General features: G+C 32.8%; 1 protein-coding gene across 1 annotated transcript in view; it reads right to left on the bottom strand.

Moving 5' to 3' along the window:
- Window positions 1-25,680, bottom strand: part of LOC113398115 (cGMP-specific 3',5'-cyclic phosphodiesterase-like) — a 122,868-nt gene that overhangs the window by 52,649 nt on the left and 44,539 nt on the right. Inside the window, exon 3 of the mRNA XM_026636704.2 lies at window positions 2,946-3,677. Coding sequence (XP_026492489.2) covers window positions 2,946-3,587 — 642 coding nt within the window. The 5' untranslated portion in view covers window positions 3,588-3,677. The remainder of the gene's footprint in view (window positions 1-2,945; window positions 3,678-25,680) is intronic.

Genomic DNA, 25,680 nt, shown 5'->3' with positions numbered 1-25,680 from the left:
AAAAATACAAGTTCAATTTGAAAAGTGTAAAAGGTCATATTTGTATACGTAAGTTTATAATTAGTTGCTTATTTATTTTCATAGAAACAGCGACAGTTAATTTCAAGTTAATTATTTACTTTTTTTTAAATATCGAAGCAATCGAAACTTAGATTTGTATTTAAAAGAAGTAGCACGCGAAAACCATTAAATAATAATCCGTTTTGTTATCCTGTTTTGCGTTGTCTGTTAAGTATTTTTATCATAAAATTCAAATGGATACTTGAGAAATGCTTTTTTAGCCGATGCTTAGATAAACAAAGCCTCCTTTTTTTGAAAAATCAACGATGACAGAGAAACGAAAAATAGCGTTTATCTAAAACCGCCGTAGAACAACAAAAACATCCAACAAGCGATTTACGATATTTCATATAATTTATTTTATGTGTTTATCAGAATACAAGGAAATTATCATTACCTTATTTATGGGAACCATAAATAAAGTGATCTTTTCCAAGAGAAACTGGAGAAATGAGATCGCTAATAATAGTAATGAATAGGTTTATTCTGTCTTCAAATGTAAGTCAGAAGACAGGTTAAGTCGGAAGGTCCAAGGATTGGAAGGTTTATTATACTCGACGGCTTTGCAACTTTACAGGGGTTTCTTGTAACGTGATAGGTTTCTATAATAAACATCGTCAAACTGGCAAACATTATCTATTTTAAGATGTTGCCGAAGACAGAACATTCATGAAAATCATCAATGTAAATAAAAACACGACGAATGTTTAAGTTCAATGGTTTTCTTGGCTTTGTCTAAGCTTGTCTGGGTATCGATTTTACTCCCGCCAAACAACAATAATTCGTATTGCTGTGTATTTGAAGGGTGAGTGAGACAATATCAGCCACAAGAAATATAACTTGTTACTTAACGTGTTTGGTGATGCATCCGTGGTGACCACTAACCACGAGGTCATTAATAAATGAAATAAATTTTCCATTTCACATGGCATATTTTATTAATTCAATTTAACGCACATGCAAGTAAACACAATTTAAAATAACCAATAAAGCAAATCATCCAATAATTTAAAGATAATGTTAATATCTGTTTGTATTATTCATTTTGAATACTGTTTTCAATTCTACGTTATTATTTAAATATAAATTAATAAGTATATCGGTGCGTCATATAAATGATATTTACTTAAGCAAAGAAACAGTTTTAATAGATAAATTGCTTATGATTAAATTAATGGTGAAACTAAATGAAAAGAACGTAGATTTTATTCGTATTCTAAAAAAATCATATTATTCAATACATGATCATACAGATGATAAAAAAGCGTGGAGTTATGCTTGTTGAATTTCACGCAGGATATATATTATTTACATATATATAAGATTTTTAAATTAACATGGTTATTTTTATTACTATCAGTATTTAAAACTGGATATTTACAATGTTTTTTATTTTTATTTGGTGGAGGTGGAGTTCGATATTTCGACATTATCTACGAACGTCTTGTTCACGAAAAACATGGTAAATATACCGTTTTAAATACTGATAAAAAAAATGTTGAAAAAGAGTAACTACTGATTTTATTGCCGGTTCTTCTCGGTAAAATCTATATTCCTAACCGGTGGTTGCTTCACTTAATATAGTTTGTAAAATTACGATTCAAAAGTGCTCGTAAAAGCCTGCTTCAATAAAGTATATTTTGATTTTGATTTATAAACGACAAAAAAAAATCACAAATGTAATTCTATTATCAATTGCGTGTATAGATACAATTAAATTTACCCAATGACTTGATTTGAAATAATATCCATTTTCCATTCTTTGAATAATAGTCCATTTATACACAAATAGACACGAAGAATGATTAGTAAATGTTACAGTTTTAATGTGAAACTTAAAACTGTAAAGCTACGAAATCTTTCCGTATATTTTCAGAATAAAAATACAAATCCCCGTAGTTTATATTTATATATCTAGATAAAGTGTAGTGTAGATAAAGTGTCGCACTACAAAAAAGCTAGAACAGACGAGCCAACTTTATTATCTTGGTGTGCGTGACAGTTGCACTTGAAACGCCAAACTTCATAATACATAGTTTACTAGTGTGTGTGTACTTAGTTGCCAGTCGGCCACTATTTTGGAGGCGTTCTCTTTGAAAATATATATCGATATAGACGTATAAATAAAATTATAGATATACATATAAACCTACTACCCTTACTCGGGTAAGACGTTTGGTTTTTCCTGTTATCGTTTGTTGATTAATACAACAGTAAGACGTTGAGTATGTGACAAGAGACTTTCCGTAAAATATATAGTTATATGTGAAAATATAACGCAGAGTAAATTGTTTTGCACAATAGTTACTTGAATAAAATAAATGTGAAAATTTATGTTTTCCGGAAAATCTCTGTTTATTTCTAGCTTTTGTGTTGCCTCGGTGGAACTCGCGTTAAGCAGGATGTAATAAATTGCCGTACGCAATATGTTGGATGTTACTTTTGTTCCTAGTTTTAAATGCATTAAAAATTTCAAAACCTGTTCCAAGTGAAAATGTCATTTAAAATAATATGTATTGTCATATTATATTTTATATATTTGATATATATAGAATAACATGGAATTCGTATTTATCAAGTTTATGGATGAAATTGGGAAAAGGTACTCATATAATAATATTGTGTACTGAACGCGATGCATCTTTTGGTATAAGTTTTATGTTTACCGGTCTGCTACTTTTATCAGTTAGGTATTTAAAATTAAATCTTTAATAGATATAGATACATTTAAATCCTCAATTCGTTTTTTGGATTCTTTGAAATATTCAATTGACAGCATCAAATCTATTCTGTAACTAAACTTTAATCTTGAACGATATATTTTATAACCATAGCAAACTTTTTATCATAGACTTCAAAAATGCAGTGAATCAATGAGCACTTACCTTAACAGGTGAAGAAGATAGCCATAATTGAAACAGGTCTGACGTAACTGACGTACTCCTTGCTTCATGACGCGGCCTCGGAGATAGCGGACCACATGACGTTAAACTATGTAACCTATTCACTTCATCCACTGACGCACATTCTCGAATATATCTCTCCAAAAGTTTAGGCTTACTATCCAAAATTGCTTTTAACTCTAGCAAATCCTCATCAGTGGTATCATCCGGTGACGTTCTGTCTATAACCTCCTTAAATTCGTCACCGCATTGCATTATCAAATCGTTAGTTGTCAAAACGTCATATACGACCTTATTGCCTAAATCGTGCGGACTAGACTCTTTAAAATAATCGCTATCACATTGCCTCGTACTATCTACAGTCGTTTCACAACCATTCTGTTCGGTAATCTCGACAATAGTTATCGGTGGGTTTTCCTTAAGCATATTGTTGTTTTCGTGTTCCGTATCGTCTATTTCAATGGGCAATTCATACACGAGTTGCATTAATTCGTGTGAACATTTTAAACGATCCTGTTGTTTGTCTGCTTTGCTGTTTTCTTGACTGTCGTCGGGATAGTTCGTGTCTGCCTTTTTAGCGTCGGCATTCTTTGCGACAACATCGATTGGTTCTTCCGATGTCATGGCAGCTTCAGTTTGTTTCGGTGTGGTGATTTACAAGCTCAATGTTCCTAGACATTGTTTCTTTATAAAAATAATTGTTGTAAACTTAATCTGAAACAAAAGAATAGAGAAAAGTTAGTACTCTACAATACGTACAATAAATATTCAAACCTAAATATCATCGTAAACCCCAGCGGTTTTAAATAGCAAATTTGTTGTTGTTAAAAATGCTCAAAATGGTTATACTGTATTTTTCAACTGGAAATATATGACATATGCAATTCAATAATGTTGAATGAAAGTTCACATATTAATAAAATAAAACTACAAACTAATTTTCATTGTATCATGAAGAGGTGAGTTTTTTGATTCGTTTAATCTCAATTCACTAAAAACAAATTATTTCAGTATCTCATTATGATATACTCGAGGCAGAAATAGAGACGATAGTCAGTTTATGATAATTGGGGTAAATTTTATCAATACAAATATTATAAAGAGGTAAAATTTGTTTGTATGTTTTTTTGTATGTAAGGAGTTATCTCCGGAACTAATGATCCAATTTTGAAAAAGTTTACACTGCAAGATACATTATTAGTGATTGCTTTAGGATATAAGTTATATTTATAACATATATCTTTATTAATACACTGTACCCGTGCGAAGGCGAGTTGGGTCGCTAGTCACCTATATTTAGACAGATTAAATAGTACTCACGTGAGACAATGGACTATCATAATATAACAGTTTCATATCGATCGATACCAAACTTTACATGTTTATATACATTTATTTATTTCAACGTTAACAGCCTTTAAAATTCCCTCTGCTGGGCTAAGGCGGAGGCCTTTTAAGGAGAAGGTTTGGTGCATACTCCACCACGGTGCCCCAATTAGGGTTCGTGGATACACATGTGGCAAAATTTCGATGAAATTAGATACATTCAGGTTTCATCACGATGTTTTCCTTCACCGCCGAACACGATATGAATAATAAACACAAATTAAGTACATGAAGATTCAGTGGTGCTTGCCTGGGCTTGAGCCCGCAATCATCGGTTAAGATGCACGGATTCTAACCACTGGGCCATCTCGGCTCGTTTATCTATATTAATATTATATGTTAAATGCCAAAGTGGCTTTTCTCTGCCTATCTGTTTGTTGCTCTTTCACGGCCAAACTACTGAAACGTATTTAATTTAGAATGTAATTTAGTATGAAGGAAACTTTAACTCTTAGCACCGAATGAACAACCCCTAAAACGCAAGCGAAGCCGCGGACGGTAACTAGTTTCCTATAAATGAATAGACATAATGGACTCAACCCAATGATAGTCAACATAAGGACCAAATTTGTTTGACAATAATAAATTCTAATTACATAGATTTTATTTGTATAAATTCGTCTTTGCCTCTTGAAATACAAAGTTATAATTAACTCAATCCAGTAGCAGTTTCTGAAGGTTTCACTGATGAATAGACATCCTGTTCTTATCGACCTCTAAAACTTAATTCTGCTACTTTGGAGTAAGTTTGCCTATATCAATACAAATAAAACCGTCACGACGACGTTCCTCTCCTCAATTTGTTGCGTTAGAAACTATTGGATCGATTTTGATTGAGCTAATTATGTATTAGTCAAACTGTACAGTCACGATACGAATAACCACTTCCGGTTGATATCAATACGTGGTAATAAAAGTTCCAATAATTTAAATTTTATATACATATATATATATTTTAAATGACTGTCCATAGTGACCTCTACAACGTCACCGGGCAGGTTATATAAGACTCTGCCGGATATTGGAAGACCACTTAAGGGCTCAGAGTACGCACGTCCTAAGGGTGCCTAATGTGAGGCCGGACCTAGGCTTAGAACGCCATCAACGCCTGGAGGGAAGAATTAGTGTGCTATAAAGCCTTATAGTGGTAATGAAAGAGGGACCTCGACCCCGCTGTTAGGGTCGGTGTTGTAATCTTTAAACTATCGAGTTCGCGTTCGCCGATTTAATAATATCGTCGGGAGCGCTTAGAACGTCTTCAGGACGTCTATACATAGGATTAGAACTTTATATATTAAACGAAGAGACATATATATTGCGGCGAACAAACGTTAGAGCGATTCAGAAAATAATTTCTCTACCTAATAACATTCATACTAAATGGTATTCGGGTAAACGTATTAATTAGGATTACTCTTCTATATAAGATCAAGCTACTCTTAAAATAGACAGGTACAGGTATTATCCTTGTTTTGTTTAAGTCTGGTTCAGTTAAATATTTAAAAAAATGTGTTTTCAAGCAAAAAGGGCGGAAAAGCCTTTTCGGCCGATGACAATGACACAATCAGAAAAAATCACCCACGATGCTGTTTTTTTATTATCGCTCGCAGATATATTTTAGGCCTCTATTCCCGATTTTACTTTGGATGACCAGCGATTGAATAACAATTTTTGAATTTCGTTTTCGAAGGCCCAGCGGTTTGAATTTGTAAATCTAGGAGTCCGGAGATTACGGGATCAAACCAAAACAATACTTTTTTTATGTTCTTATAACACATCTCGCTTTCGGCGGCGAAGAAAAAATTGTGAATCTAAATTCCAAACTAGTAGGTAGTAATCAATTTAATTTGATTCTATAAAATGTCGGTTCAATAATGACTGTACGTTTTCTTGGATAAAAAATTTTTACATTTTTATCTTACAGCTTCTGCATAAACAAAGAAAAAAACAACAATTAATTATTTGTTAATTAAACATGTCTAACCGGATATCACATATCATTTATTTATTTGACAGCCAAATTATATTTTATCTGTAGATATTTCTCAGAAAATTAAATTCAAATCAGCGCAGCTGTTTGAAGAACAAATTCAGAACTCACCGCAGAACGCGATGTTGAAGTACCAGAAAGTGATAAGCGACATTAAATTATTAAAACACAATAAAAACTGTTCTTGTTGTTGTTTATTTTTTTTTTAATAATATTTATAATGTTAACAGTGTGTACTTTCATTTTGTATTTCAAACTTGTATGTTTAAAATAATATCTAGTTAAAATATTGCGACCTCGTGGCGAAGCGGCGTGGTACTCTATTTTATCGGTATAAAATTAAAATTGCAATTCACTCAGCTTTGATTATATTTTAAAACTAGCGACCCTACCCAAAATATACTACAGAATTTCTTTATATACAACGTACACAGCTCTGTCAGTCAGTTCAAGGCCATATTGATCTATATTAAATGCACAATGTATTTAAGGTACTTTAATTGTATAATGATAAAAGCTGTATTGCTTAAAATCGCTTCGTAAATAAGCCATTATTTCTCTTAAAAAGTGTAGGATAAGAAATTGTTATTGTGGGTTATCCCTATGAGATATATATAACCATCGCGGACTTTTTTGTAGCCCTTTTTAAGATGTACAATACTGTAGTACATTATTTTGATCTATCTCGTAGGGATCAGCTAGCAATGTAAGCGACATCACATTAGAAACCTCAGTGGTTATCAGGATTTCTCTACAATATTATGCGTGTATTATACATATAAACCACCCTCTTGATGATGATCAATCTATGTATCAGACAGCGGGAAGCGACTTTGTTTTATACTATGAAGTGATGACGTAGAAATTACCGTCGATTTCATCGCAAAAACAATTCGCCAGCTATAATCAAATGTACATACATCGTCCCTCGATACTATTCGTCATCATTATTTATGTCATTATTCACGGAGGGGTGTTGGAAAAACAAAATTTTGCTTTAATGACGTCAAATATAAAAGTCTTTACTTGATAATGAATATGGAATGGGCGTAAAATAAGCGGCTGTTAGCTGATAATGGCGACTGGGAGGACAATTCTCTTGAAGCATTTCGTTAATGGGGGTATAACTTTTGTTTCAATTATAATGACAATGAGAAATAAATACTTATATTAAATTTTAGATTAAAAACAAACAATTATAGCCTGTTTATTTCCCACTGCTGGGCTAAGGTCTCCTCTCCCTTCGAGAAGGTTTGGAGCATATTCTACCACGCTGCTCCAATACGGGCAGAAGGATATATTATTTAGACATATTGAATAGATTATTTAGCACTAATAGTTGCTACCTTTTATACTAGTTTAAACATACGAAGGCGGGATAGCCCAGTGGTTAGAACGCGTGCATCTTAACCGATGATTTCGGGTTCAAACCCAGACAAGCGCCACTGAATTTTCATGTGCTTAATTTGTGTTTATAATTCATCTCGTGCTCGGCGGTGAAGGAAAACATCGTGAGGAAACCTGCATGTGTCTAATTTCAACGAAATTCTGCCACATGTGTATTCCACCAACCCGCATTGGAGCAGCGTGATGGAATATGCTCCAAACTTTCTCCTCAAAGGGAGAGGAGGCCTTAGCCCAGCAGTGGGAAATTTACAGGCTGTTAATGTAAATGCAGATAGCTCCGGGGTTGTACTTCGATATAAAAAATGTTGAGATAATTTTTTTTAAGGCCAAAAAAATATTCATTTAACTTGTAACAGAAGATGCCGAGCATTTCGGAGTAGGTTTTAGTATATAATATATATGTATGTATTATATAAGTAGTTCCGCTTTGCAGTTTCAACTGCTTGAAATGTAGATTGACGCGATATGCATGAATTTCATGTTTGTTACAGTTAATCTGAAACTTAGTAACAAGAATTTATAAAATTATTAAAAAAAGAACACTTGCAACGGTATTTTAATTAAATATAACGGTAACTTATACATTATGAATGCCTTAAATAAAAAAAATCCTAAATTCTAAAGCATTTCTTTGATTTTAAGGATATATTATGTAAACCTTAATTAGATTGACAAAAAAAAGACCCGATGAGTTTCTTTCGCCGGTTCTTCTCAGGTCAGGGTGTTTCCTTTTCCGAACCGGTGGTGTTTAATTTGACTATCAATAAGTAAGTATAATGCTTCTATATTGAATAGAGGAATTTGAGTTTGAGTTTGAAACCGTGACGCGCAAATCTTAGATAATTGATTATAAAAAAAAGTATTACTTATCCTGCCAGGCATATGAAAAGACACATGGATTTTGAAATAATTCATAATAGAACAATATAGAGACAAGAAAACAGTTTCCACATCCAAGGGAGTGGAGAGCGACGGCGGAAAAAGGCACAACGGCATAAGATGCGTCATATCTTTAAACGTCACAGTCAGTGTACCACCAAGAAACGCCAACTGAAGTTTTAAATTATCATCCATTTAATTCACTGTCACTACAACTATGTTCAGTTCGAAATTAAATTTTATATCTATGAAGAATATCAAGAGAATCCTTTGCATTTGTATCCTTTGTACTCCATTCAAATAACTTGAACACGCCATTTTACACTATCGGTACACTTAAAGTTTATTGACCCTGTCAGCTAGCAGTCAGCTGATCGTAAGAGCTGTTTGTTACATAATACATTATTTTATTTTATTTTGCGTTACCGTTTCTTGGAACCGTGCCAGTATGCTCACTTGATAAGCCAAAGTAAATCTTCTATTCCGAGCAGAAAGCAAAACAACAACATAACGATTAAGACAAAAATAATTAATCATATTAATATATCTTATATTGTTATATGTAAGTTGTGAAGTAAGTATATATTGTATAAAAAAATCAATATAAAAATTAATTTTATTTATTTTTATTTATTTATTTATTTATTGGAAAAGTTACACCATCAACATATCACTAAGCACTTAAAATTAATATCTGTTGGGTAACATACAAAATGATACGTCATTAAAGGTGTAAACAACATTTTAGACATTTAGTTTCCTGATTAACAAAAATCAGAGCTATTATAAACGTGTAATATTAATTAGGAATAAAAAAAATATCTTAATATTCGATTAGCAGGAAAAGTCAGCTCAAAAGTTATTTTGACAGCATAATATGTTATTTTAAGACATATAAAAAACGTCAAGCAATTCTTGGTCAGAAACTATATCAAGGATTTTCTGAAAATAAGCAGATAACAATTTGGTTATTACTATTATTAAGCACTTTATTATTATTTGGTCTGCAGAATTGTTTGTTTGTTGGGTTAAGTGAGATTTTTATTTGATGAACAAATTTAATAAGTATTTAAGTAATTCGGCCTATAGATGACGATAGGTACTCGTGAACTGAACAAATGTCTATCAGATGTCTGTGAAACTATAATCTTCATCTTTTGATCTTGAGGAAACCTGCATGGGTCATATGAGAAACCTTCTCAAAAGGAGAGCTGGTCTTAGCCCAGCAGAAGGACATTTATAAATTGTTAATGTACTTTTTTACTTTACTTCGTCTTACCCGAATAAGCTTAAAATAAAGTAAATAAGTATTACTGCAATTAAGTTCCACTGTACAAACATTTATGATAATTCAAATTAGAATAAGAAATGGAATCACCGAGTCATTGCCTTCGCGAGAGGGAGACGTTTATTTCCGCCTAGAAATCAGAGTTGTGATTTAACGGATTTTTTTTTTGTATTTGTTATGCATTTTTTTAAATACGCAATCTTTTCTTCTGTAATCTTCTAGAAGCCACATAAATTAACTGTGAAGTTATATAGCCTAATACTTATGATACTCCCTATCATAATTTAAAAATGAGTAGTAGTATTTATTTAGAAGATAAGTTACTATGTGGTATTTATTTGTGCAAACCCGTATGGGTACTTAAGTACTTATCAAATATGCTATGATGAAACAGCAATACTTAATATCGTTGTGTTTCAGTTTGAAGGGTGAACGAGCCAGTGTAAGTACAGGCACAAGGGACGTAACATCCAAACGTTTTCAAGGTTGGTGGCGCATTGGTAACATCAGAAATAGTCAATGTTTCTCACAGTAACAATCTCTATGACCCATTTACCAACCCACCTATCTAGTATGAAATTAAGAAAATATCTAGGCAGCCTGCTGACAAATATCTAACCTTCTTAGAGTAGTAGTCGATATTAAGTAGGTAATCTGATTCGTCACGCACCGAAGAGACGGCGAGGGTACTGGTTTTTAGTGGGTATTCTGATGTATCTGTGCGCATTGTGTATCCTGGGCACCAGCGAGTCCAATATACCCCCCTACTTTGTGGGAGAAATACGTGACGCGTTTTTAAAGAGAAATAATAATTTGGCGTCTGGGTTTTTGCAGCGATAATAGAGTATGCACGTAATACTGATATGAGGAAAAACTTTATTTGGTATGTCATAACTTCAAGGAATTTAAATAAAATTAGTTTATTTTTATTCCATAATGTATCCTCGTATGTATTGATTTATTATTAAATAAAATAAATTTAATTGAACATTAACACAAAATATATGTAAATATTTAACCGCGTACAACTTAGTGCCATTGATGATTTTAATTTAAAAAAAATATATACAGCGTGTTTCCTTACAATATCTAAGTTGGTGAATGATTTTCATTTCTTAGTGGCAACGTAATGTGATATACCATCAGGGTGTTTATTTTTCCGTTCGCCTTGATGTAATAATTATAAAAAATAAAACAATTTATCAATAACTCGTTAAACTTATACATTATATAATAGTGGATGTTATCATAACGAATAATCAAGGTTATGAGACTACTTACAGCCCTTATAAAGATGTCAGGCAATAAAGGCGCGTTCCCATTACGGCATTCCGTCTCGTAAGAATTGAATGGCATTAATTGGTCTGTCTATTTTATAAACATTGCTGTTACTTGGCTGTTCATTTAAAACTAGTTTTCGTATGCGGCTTCGTCCACGTTTGAGGGGAGGTGATGTTCGGTACCCAGTCAACTTTTGTGCCGCTGATTTTGGCTTTTGAGGAGGCTTCTATCCATAAGTGGTACCTTAACTGATTTGTTGAGCAATTATTAAAATAATCATAGTATATGTTATTTTGATACAATTTGGCGTGTCTACCGTTTCCAATCAATGTCATAAATCCTTGCTAAAATACATATATACACTATGCATTTTCGTATAAAGATATATCTTTATGCATCAGTAAATATATAACTACAGTAAATTCTAAAAAAAGAAACGCCCGATTTATGCTTTATACTTTATAACCCTATAACTTTTTGTGGAACACCTGAAATTTGCCAGGTAACATTCTGTTTGCTCTTAAAGTAAATTTTCCTCTAAATCAACAAGAGCGTTACCTATTTGTTTGTTCCAAAATAGACGGTTCGCGGCAATGTAAACTGACACTTAGAGACATTGCGTCAACGCCGGGCCCAATCCAGAAATAAACTAGACAATATCGGGTAATTGGTGGTATGTAGGATTGTTTACACGACCTCGCAAACTTAGTCAGACAATCGTTATTTTGTGTCATAATAAAGTATCTGTTGGGGCAGTAACGACTAACTCTTCAAAGGACTTCTAAAAACCGTATTATTACATACTCCATGCGATTAATTAATAGAATTCACCGACATTCAAAACACCATTTTTTCACGAATCCATAATGCACAACATAGCTTATTCAAGATATTGACTATTGAAGTTGTTTTTTACCTGTACTCCAGTGATTGGAATAGGCTATAGATATTTGCAATCGCTTTTTTAAAAATATATTTAATGTTCTGTCAGAACCAGAATCCTATTTAAATTTAAAAAGATTGCATGAATAATATATGACTGGCGTCTGGCTTAGAAATCGGCACATTATCGGTAATGTTAAAACGTCCTATACAAAGTTTTATATACCCGACTGCCTCAAAAGGAATGTGCTGCTTTTTTTTCTTTATTTATACGAGATATGTATGTACTTTCGCGGATTTTTCAGTACTATCATTGTATTTGTAAATGTTTAATTGCTGGGCTAAGGCCTCTTCTCTCTTTGGAAATTTTTTAGACCTTTAGATATACACATGTTGCGGATATTTATTGAAATTAGACAGGCAAATTTCCTTATGTTTTTCTTCACTGCCAAGCACGAGATGATTACAAATTAATCACATGAATATTCAGTGCTGCTTGCCTGGATTTGGATCCGCAATTATCGGTTAAGATCCACGTGTTCTAGCCGCTGGGCCATTTAAGCATTATATTTTCAAAAAACAGGCTGTTACTGAACATCCTGTAAATGTTCCACTGCTGAATGCTCTTGAGTATTGGTTTATTCTGCCACACTGATCGAATGTGTATTCGTGGATATAAATGTGGACGATTTCCCGACGACGTATGCTATACACTTCACGATGTTTTGATAAACCGCTGAGCACAAATTAAGCACATGATAACTAAGATAACCTTTATCTTGATTTTCTCAGCAAATGGCCATTTCGGCTCATTATTTTAAATCAATAATCGTGAATTTCCTAAAGTAATTCAAAAGTCAGTGACACATATGATGATATATAAAAGCAATTATTGTTAATTTTATTTGGTATAGTTTTGTGTTTTGGTAACCTAACGAAAGGAAGATTTTCCTACTAACAGTATTTAAAACGGGATATTTACCATGTTTTTTATTTTTATTTGGTGGAGCTCGATATTTCGACATTATCTACGAGTCTTGTTCACGAGACTGAAAAAAAAAAAAAAGATTTTCCTACTCTCTGTATAACAGATCTATATATATATAACCACTAAACGTATCGGTAGACTACGACCAATCGGCGCAGAATCGTCCTTAGACTATATTTGGTTAAAAGTTACAGACTAATATATTTTTTAATACTATCGTAATTTCTTCCTTTGCCAGCGAAGCGGGGATAAAACCTAGTATTATATAACAATAAAATATAACGGCACGATATGACGGACTACGGGTTTCGTCCTATCCTTAGGTTTGAACTTTTTATTGTTACTTTTATTAGTCATAATAGCGGTCAGAAACGCGTACTTCGTAAATTTTACTCTATTAGAGTTTTATGGATACAACCCGTCTGGGAGTTGGAGTCGGCTTATTAATCGGTTTTCAACCATTCCGTACCTAAAACGGATTATTACTTTGTAAAATACACTCAGATAACGACATTTTGACAATTATATTCGTTCTTTGTATTTCTACAAGTTGTTTTTTTTCTTAGAATCACTAACAGAAATCACAATACAATAACAAAGATACATAATACTAACACGATGGTAATTGTATTTATTTTTATACGTAATCATATAATCACAGGTAGGCGGACAAGCAAATGGGCCACCTGATGGTAAGTGGTCACCACCGCCCATAGACAATGGCGCTGTAATAGTATTAACAATTCCTTACATCGCCAATTCGTCACCAACCCTGGGAACTAAGTTGTTACGTCCCTTATGCCTGTAGGAACTGCCTCACTTTCCCTTCAAATCTGATCAAAAATACTGAGTGCTGCTGTTTGGCGGTAGAATATCTGACGAGTGAATGGTACCTTCCCAGGCGGGCTAGCACAAGTCCTAACTCCAAGTAAAAAACTTAAATAAACAAATTTTAAAAAAATGCTCTGTGTATCATGAATACTGACAGTATTTAACTTTTGAATTTCATTTCCGATTCCCTGTGAAAATTAACCAATCCGACACCTTAGAGGCGATAAGATACATCCGATGATCTCTTTAATAAATAACTTCTCACTAGTACGATACGATAGTATAGAAAAATGTCCTTTATTTCCCCAAGAACCTTTATTAAATATTTTTTAATATAATACAAAGGAAAATGCTTTGTTGAAAGCGCATAGCATCGTTTATTTTTGATTCGTTCGCAGATAAAACTCTCGGTTGAGTGTAAAAAGTTTTAAAAGACCGCCTAGTCTGATCGGCTGGGAAAGATTCCAGTTTAATCCGGAAAAACGAGTTAATACTTCGGAGATGACACATTTTATTTTATGAAGTAAGAATAATATATAACTAATGATTCACTTAACTGTATGTTATTGTAAATGTTGATATTACTATCAAGTATTTAAATTATCAGTAACATTTATTAGAAATGCTTCTATGATGATATTGAGCGTTTTCTTTATTATATACCAAATTGGTTAAACTCCCAATGAGTTTATTTTCGCCGTTTCTTCTCAAGCCAGGAGTTTAGATCCTTTTTATTTTTACAAAAAAGTAAATATAGTGAAATGTTTATTTAATACACGAATTTGAATTCGTCAGGCCTATTACAGAAATAAAAACCCAACAGCGGCTACTAAACGAAAGAATAATGGCCGGGAAATGTTTGAAACAGTCCAGTGTAAAAAGATGCAAGTCATCGTCGAATGTCAATATAATGTGCTGCTAATCCGGTGACCCAGAAATTACAGAATCTTTGGAGCTTATTCAACAACTCTCCCTCAACACAAGAGGTAAGTTTTCATACGACTATTTTCGTTTTAGTTTTCGGAATATTTGTTAAAAACAAATTTGTTGTAACAAAGGGCGATTGATGCAAAAAAAAACCGCATTTTTCAATCAACCCTGATAGCTATTTCTGTTTTATTTGTAAGCCGCGATAAATAATTGAATTACCAATCAACTAACTATTACATAATAAATTTGACGGCGCATGCGTAGCGCCATATGTTGAATTACGTCGGAACTAGATTTGACAACTACTCGTCACTGTCAAAGTCTAGCGGAGCGTCGTGTGGATGGTTAGCGCAGACATAATGGCGGCATTCAACTGGGAAGAGAAACCGTCATCGTAAATGCACCATAAATACGACTAATCGCTTTTGTTCCGTGTTCGTAATCTACGATAGTTTTTGTTAATTTCGTTTCATGCATGTATTCTATATATAAACCTTCAATAACTGTTACTTATTGATAAAAACCGCATTAAAATCCGTCCCGTTGTTTAAAAGATTTAAGCGTACGTTACTGACTCATCACAAAATCTCTGAACTGAATTGCGATTGATTTGAATTTTAACATATTTCCAAATCCTCTCGCAACGTATTGCAAATTTCAAGTTAATTGTAACAGTTTATATGTATTTTATCCGTACGAAGTGTGATATCACAATTAAACCTACTGTAGTTCTAATGTTCGATTGATTATCTCAGAAACACACAATAAAATTGTTACTTGTTGAATGTTGTGTAAGAAATGAATAAAATAAAAGCTTCTAAAGAACAACCTTTTACAGTCATATTAGTATACAAAAGCATTGCGTTGTTTATCTGTGGAAACAAATTAAAAAATAATAAAAGCAAAGAATTTTCTCCCGCTTTTCCTTTTTAAAACAACCTGTTTGTACAGGTAAATAAAAACTCTTTGCGATATAAATAAGATCTGTTGTGGTATCGTGTGTTATCTGTCGATGTTGTTTTAGGAGCATTTCACCAACACGTTTTATTGTACACGAACGATAAACGCGTCCGTTTGTAGGGAAAACAAATAAAATTTTATCTTTAACACGTCATTTAGAAACGCATGTGCGTTTATTTTTATAACTAATTTTATCTGCGTTACGGATTTTTAAACTTATTTTCAGGGTTTTTAATTTTTATTTTTTTAGAGTTTTACATATGTATGATACTCTTGTATAACGGAAAACATAATTAGAAGCCTGAGCGATTCATGTTTCTAAATTAAATGGTGAAGTTTCATACAAGCTATCATTTTATATTTGAGAGGTTATTTAAGGAACTCTTGTACAAAATTTTATGCTTCTAGAACCACCAGTCATTCAATGACAGACAGTTGAGTAAAAACTGTCAGCCTGAAATATTCCAGTGCTGGTCAAACGTTTCGCAGCTATCCATCAGGCTGTTACAATGCGGTTTGATAACTATTTGAAAGGCGATATGTGGCAGACTTTGATCAGATGAATTATAAACACACACTACACAAATTCAGCACATGAAAATCGCCTTGCTAGCGTAACGAAACAGAAAAAAACGTTCCTGATTCAAAAAAAGACGGAAATGAGCTCACATTTCTCTCGTATTCTATATTGTATCTGTGACTTCTATCTGTCTTACTTTCTCAACTCACACTTAGCAAGATCTCTCGATCGTCACCGATAATACCACTATATTTAAGCACTCAAGTGTTTTCAGCTTTTGTGTTAATATGATTAAGCATATAAAATGTATAAGTTAATGTTAAAAGGTTAAATAGGATCAGATTTGGTTATCTTGAGAGTAATAGAGGTAGAGCGATCTAAAACTAAAACTGAACTACATATTTGCATACAGATGGCCTTTATCACTTGAAGGGTTTCATAATGTTATAAACTATCCGTAATACTTTTTACATAGACTAAGTACATAGATTTAATATAAATAATTTTATTAGTTAAACATTATCTTGTAATGAAAATTTTCTTATTTACAAAATAGTTACAGTTTCGATTGCCGCTCGATTTTTTTCTATATACTTGGTGGTAGGGCTTTGTGCAGGCCGTCTGGTACCACCCACTCATCAGATATTCTACCGCCAAAACAGTAATACTTAATATTGTTGTGATCCGGTTTGAAGGGTGCGTGAGCTAGTGTAACTACAGGGCTACATCTAAGTGCTGAAGTTTAAACAAAAGTATCGTACGTGGTTCGCTGTGGATCTATTGAAACAGCTGCCCCAAGCGACTCAATTAGATGCAAGCATTGGCATACCTACGCCACCGTCATTACACCCAAAAATAGTCTTGGTATTTTATGAGATATAAATATCGTTTATCTGACAATCTAACAAATATTTGTCCACTAGATTTTCAACGATGTAAATATAACCCTATACTAGATAAAGTTCACAAATTTAAAGTGCTCCGAACAACGTTCGCGCGGTCCTATTGTATGTGTGTATTGAGTTCGGTACTATAGTAGTTTAAAAACAATATAAGTTTAGTAAAGGTAGACGAAGAAAATTCAGCTTGTATTTGTAATTCCGTACGTTTCATGTGACGTTTTACGTTGGACAAGATTGTAAAGATTAAATTACAAATTAAATATATAAAATGTATTCTGATTGATATGTGAAAGGCCAGATACCGATTTAAGATAAATACTACGACGTAAAAATTGCTGAAGAATCGAGCTAATTGATTGGGAGATCAATAAGTTCAGTAACTGTAAAATCAGACTCGCGTTTCAAAGTCGAAGTCAACGTCAAAATATTAAATAAATTTAGAAGCGTTATACTTGTTTAATGATTTTCAAAAATACCAATGGTTAGGAGAAATATAGATACATAGACCTAAGAGAAGAGAGAGATAGAGAGAGATTGTTTGGTTTCATATTAAGACTTATTTATTTATTAAGGACCGTCAGCAGCCACCACATTTTCACATGTTATACATAAAAAATAATATTTATACTTAATATAAAGTGTACGAATCTTTAAGGCCACAACATGCATTTTACGGTACAGTACATATGTATATTTATTTTACTTAAATAATTCTATTATACTAAAATAAAAAATATGCAATAAATATTATAATTAACAAATGCAGTGATAATTTAATACATTAATGACGTATAACAAAATAAATTCAATAAAAAAAAAAACAGAAAATTATAATAAATAAAAAAAATTCAACCAAATAATAATAATAACTTTAAATACATTTTTCATTGATATCTTAAACTAACATGCTTACAATATTTTGTTTTGTAATTAAGATTCTAATCATAACAACTCCATGACTTGTTTGTGTTTATTTATGGAATCCCCGAAAATGTCAATAGACTGAGTATCTATTAAGACTTGCCTATATATGTGACTTTTATTGATTAATTAAAATTAAGGATTCGTATGGACTTTTTACGTGAAACGCGTTTCTTTGACTACTTACATCCGACATAATTGTCGGAAAAGTATATTCCGACATTTGACAAGATATCGCCTGCGATTTCACTCGCGTTATAGAGGTTATTCGACAGATGTTTAGCATAAAAAAGTAGCCTATGTCCGATCTTGGCATTCCAGCTTGCTTCATATCAAATTTCATAAAATTCCGTTCATTGGTTTGGCCGTGATAGAGTAACAGACAGACAGACAGACAGAGTTACGTTCGCATTTATAATATTATTAGGCTAGTTGTCGCCCGCGGGTTCGCTCACGTTTTAGGGGGTTGGTTGTCATGTGTTAGGCAAAAAATGTGGCCTATGTCCTTCCTTGGAGTTGAAGTTTGCTTCATACCGAATTTCGTCTAATTCGGTTCATTGGTGAAAGAGCGACAGACAGACAGACACACAGTGTTACTTTCACGTTTATAATATTAGTATAGATTATAGATAAGTTAGTATTAAAATCTTAAGTTAACCTGTCTACCTAACGGACGAACATAAAAGGTAGAAGGCTTAATAAAACTCGGACAACCGCCTAACGCAACGGGAGACGCAACAGGGGATATTGCTCTGCAATATTTGACGAATATGAAGTATATTACCAAAAAGTGGTATATTGTTTGACAGTTTATCTAACATATCATCTTTTCATAGTGGTACTGCTTGCGAGATGAGGATTGAATTTCGAATTTTGATTGCATCCTTTAAATATTATGTGTAAGTTTTTTTTTTGTATTTCAGTTTTATTAGACCGAGTTTTGTCATTCAGCTACTATGTCACTACCGTAATTTTGTGCTTTAATTTTATAATTAGTTATTATAAGTATAAAGACTATTTATAGAACATTTAGATACCTCTGATAGAGGAAAAGCAAGTATGCTATTAGAGAGTCCAATATCATAGCATAATCTCGGTAAAACGTATTGTCTCTCGGCTGAGTTTCGTTCACATTCCATCAGAACGTGAACGTAACTCAGCGCAATTTGGAGAATCCATTTTACCCATTAAATGTAAAAATATTTTCGACGGAATGTGATCAGAACGCAGCTTCAACAAACAGACTAAGTATTAGTAATTTTCACTCCACCAAACCATGGGCAGCAAAAAGGTTCACATTGTATTGTTTTATACCAAATACCTTTCTTCAACGATCTTTCGTCGAAACAAATGTGTGAGTTAATTGTTTATGAAGCAATACGGTTACATTTCTATCGCATGTAGTTAATTTTATTTTTTGATATACCGACCGAATATACCAAAATTATTTTTTGTTATTACGATTATTATCAAATATCTACACTAATATTGTGAGTGCGAGATTCACTCTGTATGTCTGTTCCGTTCCACAGCTAAACCACTGAACCAAATTTGACAAAATTCAGTATAGTCAGATTGAACGCCAAAAAAGAACATTGGCATACTTTTTTATACCTAAAACTTACGACTGCGCAGCACGCGGACGAAAACTAGTACGACATAAATAATTGCTGTAGTCTCCAGTTAATTTTAATAACAAAAGAAAACATTACATCTATATATTGTCCCTTTAATAAACGACTTTCATCTAGAAATATTACAACTGCTTTAGCTGTAATGATTATTTAATAAATAAAAATGAGATCGATTTTAATTTGAATGCCAGAGACATCGTAAGACTTCAACAGCCAGTAATCACAGATCCACAGATCGCAGAACCACCTTTAATAATGAAAACTACATACAGCATACTTGCCTGTGATACTAGAAATTTGTGTTACTGTTATTATATAAGCTGCAGCGTCTGCCTCGGTTATTTATTTTCATTTTGTAATTACTTTCAGCTTCTATCAGATCTTAACAATTTATTTACATTTTCCTTTTATCTCATTTTGGGGAACGTTTTGAATAAAACGATTCGTGATCATTTAAATTATCAACATCAACAATGAATACACAAAATGATTACAAAAAGAAGACCTTACTTAAAAAAATAAAAACACGACTGTTCTGAACGAGAGTATTTATAGTCAGTGTCACTCGGAATGATATCTTATATATGATATCTATTAGTATTCGTGGGTTAAAAAAACACATAAATCCTAAAAACGGTTCGCTCCTTTTTTGGGCAGTTGTTTAATTATGAATAAGTGCGGAATATTTCGTTCCGTGTGCACTTATCACTTAAAACGTATTCACAACACTGATATACTATAAGAGACCTATTAACTAACGAAGGCTTACTCAAAAAGTTAAATTGTTATCAGCGTGCATTAGTATGGGTGACATGCTTACAAAATGTCTTAGTGTGTGTGAGGCGACTAAGAAATACAAATCAGATTATATTTATTAATTTGATTTAATTAAAAGGCTGATAATTTAACGCAGAGTGAATAGATCTATATACCATTAATACGATGACATGTTGCTCTTTTCTGAAATGAAATGTCTTTTCGGTTTCTAGTGACAGCAAAAAGGCAAGCCATTTGACGATTAGTGCCCACTTCATCCCATTGGCGGTGTGAGAAAAGGGTCAAACGATGCTTATGTGAAACGTGAAATGTCATTCACGTACTTTCAGATGTCTATGTTCTACTAGTCTGGACGTTGGGTTTTTTTATGATTCGTTAGTGTGTCAACTGGGCGACCTGACCACTACCCATAGACATAGGCGTTAAGAAATTTAAACCGTTCCTTACATCATCAATGCGCCACCGACCTTATGACCTTTAATACCTACATAAAAATATCCTTACTTCCTTACTAATATTATAAAGGCGAATTATATGTATGGATGTTTGTTACTTGTTCACACGAAAACTACTGAATGGATTTTAATGAAACTTTAGAACATATAAACTATACATCAGTATAACACATAGGCTATAATTTATAAAGATATTTTTAAATAACAACTAATACCTAAAATTCGAGCGGAGCCGCGGGCGAAACCTAGTAAATAATGCTTTTGTCACTCGAGTTCATGAAAGGGGTTTTAATGATACTCCAAATCGTACATCCAAATCTGTTCAGACATTTAAAAGTAATTGTGGAATAGAGGATAGAGCCGAGATGGCCCAGTGGTTAGAACGCGTGCATCTTAACCGATGATTTCGGATTCAAACCCAGGCAAGCACCACTGAATTTTCAGGTCCTTAATTTATGTTTATAATTCATCTCGTGCTCGGCAGTGAAGGAAAACATCGTGAGAAAACCTGCATGTGTATAATTTCAACGAAATTCTGCCACATGTGTGTACATCAACCAGCATTGGAGCCGCGTGGTGGAACATGCTCCAAACCTTCTCCTCAAAGGGAGAGGAGACCTTAACCCAGCAGTGGGAAATTTACAGGCTGTTAATGTTGTATGTGGAAAAAAGAAACTCACATACATACATGCATGAACCTTGAAAACAATACTCCTATTTGTACAGTCGTGTAAATGGTATTAAACTCTTTAAAGTATGGTGTATCGTAAATAAGAAAACAGGCATTATTATAGAATTTTATTAAACACCTTCATGAACAGACCGTAATAAAATGTGCACTGTCGTAAAACAAAATTAAACTTGGAGCTGTAGCGCAACAGCGCTTCATAAAAGCGGTGAAAAATAAAATGAATTTTATATTGATTCGCTTTTATTTACCTTCAAAGGAACTATCTTGATAAAATACATAATATCGACTTCGAATCTGACTTTGTCCGTCAAAAATAAATCAATTTGATCCAATGTTTTATATAATTTAACAACAAAAAAGGAAATTCTTTGTAGACTTAACTATGTGTATTTTTAGTAGAGTATTATTCATACTAAGGTCACCCATCGGTCAAAATTCAACCGTAATTCATTGCTAGTATAATATTAGATGCGTTGATTCGAAAGGAACGTAGAAAAAATTAGGCTCAACAGGACGATACCTAGTCACTACTAATATTGAATCACTCTATAATCGGTGGTAGGGTGTAGTGTGAGTCAGTCAGTGCAACTACAAGCACAAGGGACATAACATCTTAGTTCCCAATGTTTCCAAAGTTGGTTGCGCTCTGGCGATTTAAAAAACGATAAAAAAGGTTCAAATAAAAGCACTTCTCAACCGTCACAGTCTCAATTGCTACAATGTTGAATTAATGTTAAGTTACCATAGTCATTCAATTCATTGAAATAAACTATTTAAATAAAAGTAGAAACATTTGACATCAATCTAACATCATCATCGCATCAATACCAATATTACAAAGATTAAGAGTTTGAGTTGATGGACTAATTTTGATATATTCTTATGGGATCTGAATAAAACCTTTTTGCATTATATAACGTATTTGTTGAAAAAGTCTATAGACCTTTTTACATTACGGGAGTAGAGCAGTAACGTTGAATGCAGGTGAAACAGCTAATTATAAAATAAATATAAAATTGTATAAATCTATAAGCCAAAGTAACTACTTACTTTATAGAGCTTTTCGAATTTTTTATTTTCAATTCAATGCTAATCCAGCACTCGACCACGGAGAAAAATATTTTAAGAAGCCGCCATGTTCCTGAAGAAAATCTAAGACAAGTTGGCCTCACGAACTGAACTTTAATTAAACTAAAACTTAATGGATTTTTTAATGGAACTACATTCGTTACTTTTTATCTAACTACAACATAGAAACAGAACTACTTTTCATTATAAACTCTTCACAAGCCAGTTAAAACTAGTTAAAAGTTGTAAGAACCAGTTTACACGAAGTGAAAAGATGATTTATTGATTTTAAAATCCTCTAACTATATAATATCTCATGGCTGGCCATTTGAAGCGCTTTAAAAGTTCAATTAAAATCATTACTCGGGTTAATAGGGCAACGGGCGCCAGTTTACATCGCTATAAAAAATAAATTGAATTCCTCCATCTAACCGTTTACAGCGAGGAGTATGATGGAAATGAACGATGGTTACGCAGAAATATGTTACAAGTTATTGCCGTCACGCTTATAAAAAGTCAGCAGGATATTAAAAAAAATGTATGGTGTGATTTGTTCTGCTCAAACAAATATAATACTTCGAAATTGACGACCTCATGCCTCATTCTCGTTTATTTTGAACTAGTTGTGACCCACGAATTTATTCGTATTTAAATATGAGATAATAAGAAATTATAAATTTTAAGTTTTATATTGACGGAATTAAAATAATTCTGTTATCAGTTTTGAGTGATGTGATAGTTGCGTAAACTTTTGATGGAATAATTATTAAACGGTACCTTGAATTACTCCCTTCTCAATTTAGTCAACTTATTGAAAATACTTGTTGGAAATACTAGTTGCTTTCCCGCCATCACACCTCGTTCAATGGTAAAGGAAGACATATTGAGGTAACTCTATAGAAGTAGCTTAATGCAATGAACCCTAAATCTTTAGTTAATAATACGGGAGTTCTTGCCCAGAATTTGGTTTTGGTCTTTGGTCTGGTTCCAGCATTACTATTTTATTTTATAGATAAAAAAGAATAATTGAATACAATAATACTGCAGACTATTTATATTTCAGCTCATAAGCAAATTCATAAGTGAAATATATGTTTAATCTTAAATGATTAAACGAATAACCTAGTTCGAGATGCAAGATCTTCTTGGTAAATATAATTGGATTCTTGTTACTGGGTTAAACATAAACGACTTAGCGAAGGCAATTTCAAGCCAATCCTAACTCGTATTTAAATGCGAAGTTTAGCTGAGAATATATTTATTATGAAATAGTGTCCAGGTCGTTTGAATATTGCTTCTTTTTTGGTATTTTTTTGAGTTATTATTGGTATCATAATTTCTTATAAAAAAATCAAAGTCATGCATACGATGTGTTTATGTTATCTCGAAGGTTCAAAAGGTATTCTGTAGGTTCAAAAGGTATTCTATAAGTTCAAAAGGTATTCTATAGGTTCACAAGGTATCAGATGTCGAAGCTTTTGACACCCAAAAGATCTATCCGAAATGATTGTACTAATTCAGCTGCCCTTTAATCTGAATGAATTGTCCGTCTTTGTCATATATGGGGTATCCAATGCGGCGTAGTAGTGGTTTATTATCGAAATAAATTATAAATAACGCATTTCTATCTAATCTAAATAACTTAGGATCTTGTAGTTTTGCACAGTTCTTTGATTGCTAATATTATCTGCGTCTTGGGCATATATTCAGATATTTTTCCGTGTCCGAGAGCAGTGCTTTCTGTGATGGGCTTTTTCGGCTTCAATGGTCAGCAAATCATTTCTAATGTTCTTCTCCGGTCTAGTAGATGCCACATATATGTAAATACATAGTATTTACGTATTCAATTTATGCTCGAGGGCGTCGGAGTTGGTCTCATTTTTATCCATTTTCACATATCGCCTACAGTTTCATGGACTTTCTAGAATTCAACGAAGCGATTACAGAGTTCTAAAGTAAACTTTACCCGTGTCAAATGATGTTTAGATTCGCTCACATCAGACCTTTCGGCCGTGGTTTGTTTTTAAACTGGTCGTTCTTCAGTAATCTTTAATTTAACAATATTTAGAGCATAAAGATTTCCTATTTATTTATGAAAAAAAACTTTTAACTTCAAAAAAGAAACTTTTCTAGTTAAAGATTATCAAATGAGCCCAAACTCAAATGGTTTACCAGAAGTTAATGAAGAGTTCGGATTTACACCTGTCAATTCAGTCGTAGGGATCAACAAGCTATACCTAATGTTATCCGACTTATAGAGATACTGTTATTTTAATTCGACTCCAGATTTTTTTATATACTTAGTGAATTTGTTAATTACATAGAAATAAAGTTTATATACACCGTATAAAAAAACAGAATTGCTTACAGCCGATCGCTGGCGTGGATCGTTGTTTGCGTCAACATTTTTACTGCGCTTTCATTATGGAGGATGTGTTTGTTGTTTTTGAGTAGTTATATTTAAGGCTTTATTCAGACCAAACTTTCTTATGAATAATGTCATAACACATTTATAACTCTTAATGACTAATTAACTTAAATAATTCATTTGGAAAATATGTATATTTTCAAACTAAACGATAATAGAGTTTTGAACGTGTACTTAAAAAGTATGGAACATAAGCAAGTACAAAAGCTATTAGAAATAAAATAGCTGAATTAAATTATTGTTTACAATACTCTAGTTGTCTTTATAAACAACGTTATTCCCTCCGGGAAATTACTTGACGCTATCTTCGGTCTACGGTCGACTGCTACACTGAATATCACGTAGGTCACGTCACTGCACTGTGCTCACGGTTCATATTCCTAAAGGATCGCTCTATAGTTTTTAATTACTCTAGATCGCTCTGAATTATGAAGTGTATACAATGTATCATTTATATATATTCTATAATATATATTCCGCGTAGTACATATATATCGAT

This window comes from Vanessa tameamea, chromosome 24 (assembly GCF_037043105.1).
Source record: "Vanessa tameamea isolate UH-Manoa-2023 chromosome 24, ilVanTame1 primary haplotype, whole genome shotgun sequence".
Classification (NCBI taxonomy): domain Eukaryota; kingdom Metazoa; phylum Arthropoda; class Insecta; order Lepidoptera; family Nymphalidae; genus Vanessa; species Vanessa tameamea.
The sequence above is the reverse complement of the archived record's forward strand: the minus strand, read 5'-3'. Positions and strand labels throughout refer to the sequence as shown.